At 39.6% G+C, this 10,182-nt stretch overlaps 1 protein-coding gene across 1 annotated transcript in view; it reads right to left on the reverse strand.

Annotated features, from left to right (window-relative positions):
* Positions 1–10,182, reverse strand: part of LOC104520443 (lipoxygenase homology domain-containing protein 1) — a gene marked incomplete at both ends in the record, with an annotated part of 50,158 nt that overhangs the window by 19,724 nt on the left and 20,252 nt on the right. Inside the window, 2 exons of the mRNA XM_010162138.1 lie at positions 3,848–3,964; positions 6,886–7,067. Coding sequence (XP_010160440.1) covers positions 3,848–3,964; positions 6,886–7,067 — 299 coding nt within the window. The remainder of the gene's footprint in view (positions 1–3,847; positions 3,965–6,885; positions 7,068–10,182) is intronic.

A 10,182-nucleotide genomic window follows, 5' to 3' on the forward strand; every position in this document is an offset into this window, starting at 1 on the left:
CAATCTCTTTTCAATCCTTATTCAGGCAGTATTCTCTTTGAAGTCAGTAGGGGATTTTTTTCTGACTCAATACTTCAGATTTTGCCCTATAATTCTGTGACTCAAGCTGGTTTCCAGGCAATTCCCATACGTGCATTAAGAGGAGAAAAATAGTTATTTAATTTTTGATCTTTTGTTTTGACTTCACTTTGGTGGAGACAAATATGATTTCTATCATCAAACAAACAAAAACAATAGAACATGTGTTTTCCACTTGGTAAACAAAATCAATCCCAGACTACTTGTTAAGAACAGACTCCTGTAAGGCCTCCAAGACAGTAAGAGGCAGGCGGCTTTCTGTGTGCTGGGCACCTCAGGCTATGTCTCCATAAAGAAAGGGGCATGAACCATCATGCAACTTGCAGAGCCCACAAGTCTGAACAGAAAAAAAAAAAAAAGTTAGTTTTAATCTCACAGTAATTAAATAAAGGAAGAAAAAAATGACCCTTTCCTTAATGGCAATTGCAGCATTTCTCTCCTCAGTAGCACAGGGGCTTTCTGCTGTTTCCAGCCCTCTGCATGCCACCACTTTCATGTATAACATATACATTAATACTGTCCACGTTAATTACTCTCACATAATTATTTATCAAACCAATTCAGGGTCCTTTCTTTGCTATTTTTACTATTTGAATAATAAAATATTAATACATAGTAAAAGAAGAAAATACCTCCCACCATAGCAATACTGAAAATAGTTATTTTCCATTACTGCACTGTATGATCACCTTGAGATGCTCTCCCTGCCCTCCCTGTCACGGTCACTGAGGAGGAATAGGTTGTGCACCTTGGTGTCAGGTCACTCCAGTCACTGCTAACCTGCTACGAACAGGTCATCACACCACTGCACACAGATCCCAGACGAGCTCATCTGCAGGATCTGAACCCCTCCAAGGGGCTTTTGTGATTGAGTGTCTTGAGTCTGCAGCAGAATCATCCTTTGAACCCACACAGCCCAAACTTTAAACACCATTTCTCCTTCCCTCTGCTGCTCCCTGCAGTGTGCTGTTTAACCCCAGCCTTGCAGTGTTTAACTCCATAAGGCAGTTTGGTGCATAATTTGTGCAAAATCGCGTCAAACGAACCTGGCAGCACTTTAGATGATTTAAAATATTTTACTTTCAAGTGTTATTTGTGCTGTACAAGCAAAATACAGCATCTAATGACTGGCCACACCACTACGTCTGCCTCCTCATTTCTACTCTCTGATCACATAACCTATATTATCTCACTACGCTAAGCCGATGAACAGTGATTATCTCCCCACCCACAGTCTGGGAAGAGAGGGCTTTCCAGAATGATGCTTCAGTGTTGAAATCCTCTCCTCCCAGTAGAGATTCTACTTCAGTCATGATTCTCAATGAAGCTTTTAACTGCTCCTAAACATTCATAATGCTGACTGTACGTGCCATTGATATGAACACTGTTTATTTAGTAATAAGATATCGAGGGACTTGAGTGCCTGCACAGTGGGGTATAATGTGCAGTTACTGCAAGAGTTAATTGTATCATTACTGTTAATCACCATGTCATTGCCACAGTTTTTGTTGGAGTTTCCTTGTTAGTGATTGCATTAATATTTAAGTGATGTAAAATGCACTGTTTTATGTTACTCATGGTAAAATCCTTCGGCATCTCCGAACAGAATTTGTTTCATTAGAGTTTGAGTCTGGCCCTAAGCTAGAAGCAGGGTATGATAGTGTGCTAGAAGTCAGTGATTTGCCCTTCTCCAAGTTTTAACAAATGAAATATAATTATCAGATATAATTGGCATGCCAAGACAGAGCTTTATTGGCATGCAGCAATCCTAGTTTCCTATCCAAGTGCTTTCAATTTAATCTGAAAAGTTACTGACCTCATTTTTCTTTTGCAGCATTACAGATATATCTAGGCACATCTTAGCAGTCTAATCAGGTAGCACAGCTTTTAGAAGCGTTGGCAGCATATTGCTATCCTGTGGCAGGTCATAATATCCTGCGGCTGATCAGCGGCATCATGCAGTGCTCTGCTTTCTTCTTTTTTCCCATGCCATAATCAAAAGATCAGCAGAATTGCAAATCTCTCCATTTTTAAGTTGTTCATAATTTTCCTCCCTTCCTCCACCTTCCCAGGTTTCTACTGGGCTTCCAGATTTCACTGTCTGTCCTTCAAAGCTGCTGTAATGACTATAGAGCCATGCAGCCCCAAGCAACTTTCTGAGCTATTGGAAGAGCACCCAACATGGACCTCTTCGGAGCTTCTCAAAGTACTCATTTAACAGCAGGTGTAGAAAAAAAAGCATCCCAGGAATCTCTTTTCCCTTGGTTTCCATACCTTTGCACATCCTTCTCTTCATCTTCCCTAGCTTATGAACAACAACATCTCCAAAAACAATGTCAACTTGTTCATTAACCTCGTGAAGCTGCACAAGGCAAGAGTTAGTCAATACACAGATAGAGGTTCTGGTAATAACAGACTGGCAAAAAGGTGATCATGAGAAACAATCAAAGGGTATTGGTTTGTGAAGAAGCTTCTACAGGACAATACAGTCTTGACCATGATGAGGAAGTTTCAAATCAGACCTCTGAGTTGATCGTGAGGCAAAGAGAGAAAAACATATACTGACGATTTTGAAGGAGGAAGTAAGATGAGAAGTAGGTTCACCAGGACTGAGCAAGCCGTGTTGACACCAACGCTTGATCTCAGAAGTCACTTCAAGAGGGGGCAGACCTGAGCATTGAGGTGGAGATGAAAGCTGACATCCCTTTGGAATAAGTGGAGAAAGATCAAGACAGCGGAGAGTCCAGTGTTCCCAAACACAGCTACTGCCCTAATTCTGAACTGGTCCTGAAGAGGTGATTTTTTTCTGAACTTCCCTGCAGCCAGACTCATTCCTGTTCCTACAGCCACTGTCTGAAAGCAGGGCCAAGGAACAGTTTCTTATGTGGACAAGACCAAGATGATCAATCTGGCTGCACTGTGTTCATCCTGTTCATGAGCAACAAAAAGACTTAGGATTTAACTCAATGTTTTTTATATGAGTGATTCAGGGACTTTCACTGACAACCATTTTGCTTGTCTTAATTGTACTGGTTCCCTGCATTTATTCTTCCAGAATCAAGGGACTGATGAAATTATTTCTTGTCCATGTTTAGCAACAGTAATTTTTATTTTAAGATGGTACACCCACTTCCCACTTCCTTCCCTGTGATAGTTCAAAACAAAGCTACACATGAAAATATGAAGCTTTGACCTCTCATGTCACCCAAAACCACCATTATCCAAGTTATCCTTGGGCACCCTGGGATGTCCAGTGACAGTGGTGCAGCGCAGCACAGAGACATCTGCTTAGCCCTGTAATTCTTAAGCTGTATTTGCACAACAATGGATAGAAACTCAGAAATCTCTCAGTCCAGCAAGCAAGTCATGATAACATTGCCTCCAAGTCCAGCAGGCAGATCGATCTTTCACACAAAAGATAAAGAGAAGCGAATGTCTCCAAAAGGTTGAGGAGCAAGATCACTGCTTTGCTCCCATTCACTGCAGGGAGGAAATAACTCTATTACAGTAAAAAAATATAATAAGAACAGTATTTTTTAAAAAAACAATGATTTCAGAGTTTTATAATCAACATTTGAAGAATAAAACATGGTAATACATATTTGTTGTCCCCAGATCCCCGAGCTCCAGCAAGTTCATTAGTGTGCATTGTTCTTTAGGGAGTAATTTTTCACTGTTAATCACGCTTTGTATACAGAAGATGTGCTTTGGGAAATGGAAGAGGCTGCTAATGGAAATATATTGCAGAGTGCTGAGATTCACAGCCTACCTTTCCATTTGGCAACAGCCTCCGAATCGTCACATGGTCCAAATGCCATCCAGAGTTCAGTCCTCCACCCTCATGTCCTATGCGAATCTTCTCAATAATGTCACCAACGTCCTCCAGCTACATTAAAAAAACCCAACAAAACAAACAAAAAAAAAAAAAAGAGAAAGATAGAAAGATTATGGCATGAACAACAGGTGACTTTTGAGACACTATGTCTTTAGCTTATTTCCTATTTTTCTGGTCTGTGTGAAATCCCATGGGAGCAAATATTAGTGTTGATGTCAATTATGCCCTAACTTGCATTTTACTAAAGGGTTTCCCTAAACCTCTGTTCCAAAACCAAAGAGAATCTTGCTTTATACAACTCACACACTGTAGAAGATAGCTTTGGTTGCACAGCAGCAATGCTGTATCTCAGGTTTCTCTGTATGAGTGGGAATGAAGGTAATTTTTTAGAAATTGCAGTGCTGCTACATCTTAAATTGTTCTTTTTATATCTCTTTCCTTTTTAAACTCTTACGTGCACTCTCATAACACTGAAAGAGTAGCTTTGAGGTCAAAGTACAATATTAATAGCCTTGCATTTTATATTATCTCTCCCCTGCTCTCCCACAGAATCCCAATACCATTCTGAGCAAGTCAACAAGATCACTATCTTATGAAGTGGCTACCGTTTTTTTATGCCTCACCTTATTACTTAAGTAATTTGTTACTAATTCATTACTTTTATGCCACCTTCCTTCCAAAGGCTTCAACAGGAATAATGATATTTGCTCCTAAGTAATAGCTTTTTGTTATTTCAGTGCAAGTTTTTGTATAGTTGGGCCTCTAAAAAACAATGTTGGCTGCAAACCTCCTTTGCATGTAGGAGAAGCACACTGAGCTGTCTTTCTGTCCACAGGGACTTGGAGTGTTTTTTTCTCAGAAACTTGAGAAAACATCTCAATTTGCACCACTGGAGACTTCTCTTCCCAGCTGACAGAATTTCCCCACACTGAAGAAAAGACAACAGTAATTTTAGGAGACTCCCGGACTCAACAAGACTGATTGCACTACTCAAGGAGGTCACACTCTGAACAAACTGGATTTGACTTCACCATCCCTGCCCTGACTTTAGAGAGCATAAGCATCAATTGCAACATAATTAAATGATCCAAGCTAATTTCTAAAACTCATGAATGCACACAAGTACACACTAGAGGAAGATTATTTTCTTCATCCTTTGTCTTGTCCAAATGCTCCACTCTCAATGAGGCTTTTAATCAATACATAGGAATAAAGTGATGCTTGGTCAGTAAAGATTCATGTTAAAGAAGAAGTGGTCTGTATTCTGCTGCATGTATCTCCAACAGTTCATCACTTGGGACCATAGCTGACACCAGTCTCTAATCTTTTTGTCTCTTTTGCAAAATACAAAATGGTAGGGCAGTTAAAAACACTAAAACAAATGGGCAATTCTCAGTTCGTGTTTCCTGAGAGCCCCAAATTTTTTTTAAGGTTTTTAAGGTCTGTTGAAATCCAAATTATGGCTCTACACAAGTAGGTGAAAGAAGAATATATTTTGCTTCCTTCCTATCTCCTACAGCAAGAGGAACTGGTGAAGAGAGAATGAATTTTGAGGACAGGTTAATATGATGTTATAAATCTGGAGAGCAAACTGCATTTTCACTCACTTCATCTAAGAAAAGTACTGATGTTTCAGATTCTCCCAAACCTAAAATAATTTTTATGAAATAAAGAAATAACAATAACACTCAGTTTTTTATACCATATGCATTAAGATTAATGCAAACTCTATTATGAAAGACTGTGTGGAAACACCACCAAAATAAGCCTTATTCTTTGTTTTTAAGGAATCACACTGGGGATTTATATTATGATTCATGCCATATAACAACAATGTGAGCTGGAAGCATTTTAACTCATTAAAAAGTTTGGTTTAAGATTTGCCTTCAATTATTTTACAAAACCAAACCAAACTCAAAGTGCATAGAGGTTGTGTGGTCCTCTACAAAGTCAGTGCTGGTGTTCCATCCTAGGAGGGAGGGTGAGGAGATTAAGCAGTACCAAAAGAATAGGCTAGGGTAAGACTGCCTATATTTTTGCCTCTTGCAAATTCTCACCAATACCAACATACTACAAACAGGAATTGCTGAATACTGTAGATGTTAATAAGCTAAATCATTTTCATGCACTGGTTTAGTATTTGCATACAGTTGTGCAAACATTTCAAGAAATATTTGATAAGATCTTTCAAAAAATTAGCCTCAGGTATCCAAAAATCACAACGTCTGCAGCAAAGTAACAGTCTCTTTGTCTGAGGATGCAAAGAAACAGAGCATGGTGCTTAGGTTGCCATACAATTAGAATAAATGAACAGACCATCCACCCCAAATGAAGTGCTATATAAGTAGTAAGCACCATGGACCAGATCCATCGACACAATCTGCTAAAACAGGAACATGAAAGGATACATAGGGACCCTAAATACAAGGCAGCTGGTTTTAGTGATACTGCAAGCAATTGTTTTCTGTTACCTTTCAAAGTATTGCAAACTGCAAGAGAAAGCAAATACACAAACAAATAAGACTAAAAAGGAGAGGTACACATATTAGATCTGGCATGCATGGAGACTGATACCTTCTCTTTACCAAGTATGGTCTAGGAAATGGAAGATGTAAAGACCTCACAAAGTGGATCTAACTTTACCTAGAAGGGCAAACCTCCCTATCCACTTATTGGTGCATCTCAGCTTCACAATAAAATTGCACCAGCCCTTACAAGGCTTAACATGGTATTGGGTCACAGGGACACTGCATGTTGATACCTTTGAGTTTCTAGTAAGTGGGTGTCAGTGAGAAAAGATCTGATCCAGTACACAGCAAGTGTGTTGCAGAATAGGGCTTTGAACTCATATTCTTTGAGTAAAAGAGCTGAATAGCTTTCCCTAAAAGAGGAAAAGTTCCCACTTCAGTCCATTTTCTCTTCTTAATTCCTTTAGGGCAACCTAAGATGAGAGTGAGCACCTTTGATCTTACCTCCACAATGAACTGATTCACCGAGTTTCTTTCAAAATACATCCTTTGCTCTCTCTTGTTGAGGCACAGGGATTTCTGCTGAGTGCAAATTCCATCACTTCCATAAAGAACAATGAAGACATTTGCATCTGTTCCAGCTCCAAAGATGTCGCTGGTGTAGACCGTGATCTCATAAGGCACAACTGATTTAGGAAATGGCAGAAAATTAAAACAAACAAACAAACAAAGTCAGTAAGCAGGATACCAATGCACCTAAGAGCATTTTAATGAAACAAAATCTGGATTAGAAATTTAAAGAAGACAGGGTAGGAATCACACACTTGTGGTCATTTAGTTATCAAGCTGGTCAATACTATGAATCCAGAGGAATTTCTTCTAACCCCATAAGGCAAATTGACCTTGATGTATGCTCATTTACTGAGATTTTGGGGTTAAACACATGATTAGAAAGCACTCAGTATATTTATATCTTCTATCTAAACTTACTGAAACAAGATTGACTTCAACAGCTTAAGTCTTAAAGTGAAACATGAATTCACAAACTTTTGAGCACCTAGGCATACGGATGACGTTAACTTAACTGGAGGCAGTATATAAATATTCAACATAGCCTTATTGATAATAAATCTACTATTTTCATATACTAAACAATGACTAAAATCATTCATAAGGAAAAGAAATAAAACCTCTGCTTTCCACTGTGGTCTAGTTTTCTCTTAGTACCACCTTCTCCAAGCCAAACAGGTTAAATTACTACCAGACCAACGGTGAATGCAGAACAGCAAGGATCAAGCCCCTAAATACTTATTTATTCTGTTTCTTTGGTTTCTCTGGTATTCCCCATGTCCCCAAATTCTGATGCTTCTTTTTGTTCTTTTTATCTTCACAGCTTCTCTGACCTAAGTCCTGCTGGAACGTGCCCCGGAATTTCCCAGGAATAAGACTGTGTCTCTTTTGCTGGCTCTGCTAGAGATAGTCAAGTCACTTCCTACCTCAGTTTCCAAGTTAAGAAGGTGTTTAGCTCACAGAGTAAGAGACCTGTGTTTGGATGTCTGCAGGTCAAGTAGGTATGAACATCTCCAGATGTAATCACTAAAGTCAGAGGAGTTTGGAAAAAGAGACAGACAAACAAACACAGGCATCTTCCTCTGGGTCAGCTGAATTATTCTCCAAATCCACCATCCATGAATGACCAAATGTCTATTGATGATAATGGGAAATCAGACACTCCACGATCATGAGGACATGTAAATTCAGGTGCGATCTATAGATTAAAGTGCCAGGTAAGACTTGGGCACCACTGATTAACTTCAGGGACTTCTCCTGCCACAAGTAGACAATCCCTGTAGTCCACATTGTTACTCACAAGCAAAGCCTTAGACACCCAGTGCTATCACCAGGATCTACTCCTGGCCATCCCTCTCCCATACACCACCTACCCAGCTTCCACCGTTGCCCGTCCCTCACTACAAACTTCTCAGCCACTTGTCTTCTGCATCTTCCTACACTGCATCAATTTCAGTAACCTTTGTTATTTACACTACAGTACTTTGTGTTATATTTCAGATTCAGCATCTCTCTTAGGGTAGAGAGAAAGTTTCTGGCACCATATATGTTACTGTTGGAGTAACTCTGATTATGTGTATGGGAGACTAATCATTCATTAAAAAACAAGGCTCTCTAAATATGTCTCTCAGGAGAACAGAGATGAAGAAGTTTGCTTCTACAGAGAGTCAACCTGGAGGTACTTAATATTCTTTTTGCCCAATGCAATGAAATCTGCTCTGCTGTGCTGCAGGTAAACTGGAATAGTTTATCTGATATGTAAGAGGGGGGGCGGGAAAATCCTGGAGACCAAAAATCACGTGCTACACATTATGAATTAAAAATTATCTTCTCTGCTGACGTCCATGGCACTTGCTCTTGTTGCTTGCATATTAACATCAGCTTAGAACTGAATCAGCAAAGCTGCACCGTAACAAGGTCACTAGCAGCACAACTTTCAGCTGTCAGAGTCCCATTTCATTTACATGGCACTTTTAAAGTTGTATCCCTACAGGCATGATTTTAATTGGACTGCCGATGACATGTTTTCATCGTTTGTTCACGTGAAACAATTCTGGCAGAAGTCATCACAAAACAAATCAAACTGTTTTAGTTACCTCTGGCAAACTGAAACCTTGAGGTTAATGGTTAGGAAAACAGAGTGCAGTAAATAGCACAGTGGGAATGGTTTAAATGGTGAAATAGCCCAAGCTGATACTGAGTCTGGTGCAACCTTTTTGCCAGCGAGGCCTGACTGTTATCAAAGGCTGAATGTGGATGGCTGACAAAAATCAGATTTACACAATCTATGTACTCAAAGGCTTAGTATGCCAGAAACTCTTACATCATTATAATATGCAGGGACATTAATAAATTATATAGTCAACATCTCCATCAAAATATATATTGACTGGGATAAAATGGAAAAAACCTGATGAGAAGGGCATACAAGGTCTCTGGGTTATACTGACTGCTATGAACGTATTCACTATATCTATCTGCAACTTTATTTTTTTGAACATAAAGGCTCCTATGTCTTTCAGTTGACTGACAAAAGTGAAGAATACCCATTCCTCTGCTCCAGACAGTTTAGGTAAAGAAAGCAAGATGTTAGAAAAAAAAATATCTTGGTCAAAGCATGGGAGAGACACAAAGAGATGATCTAGGCAGATCCCCAGAGAAGAAAGATGGTCTTAGCTTACAGACTGCAGGATATGAGGATCTGGACACTGGAGAGTAGACCAGCCAGTGTGAAAGAGATCTTTCACATGAACCACAGTGTTGACAGGAAAAAGTAGGAGCCAAAGCAGCAGATAGTCTTCTGTGTGGTTATTCTCACAACTACTTATGAAGAAGGAAACTGAGGCAGAAAAGAGAGATTGGGCAGTTCTAACATTTTATGTCTAGATAAGGAACTGCAGGAGATAAGGCTTTTGATACAACCAATGCATACAATGAGGGATGCAATGAGATAGGAGACATCTTTGGTGTGAGCAGCTTATCACTTGTCCATAGTGACCTAGGAAGCAGGGCATGGGATGGAAATAAATTGTCAGGTCCCAGACCTTGTCCCTCATCATTGTGGCATCAAACCTAATGAAGGTAAAAGGCAATTTTGATAGTCCCCTAAAGGTGGGTGAGGAAATATTTCCTAACAACTTGAAATGAGGCCAATCAGGCAGGGACAAGTCAAATATAGTCCCAGGGCTGCGAGTTCCTTGCACACACTCAAGTAGGCACATGTGAAAAGGG

The sequence above is a fragment of the Antrostomus carolinensis genome, unplaced genomic scaffold (genome assembly GCF_000700745.2).
Source record: "Antrostomus carolinensis isolate BGI_N321 unplaced genomic scaffold, ASM70074v2 scaffold7812, whole genome shotgun sequence".
Lineage (NCBI taxonomy): Eukaryota > Metazoa > Chordata > Aves > Caprimulgiformes > Caprimulgidae > Antrostomus > Antrostomus carolinensis.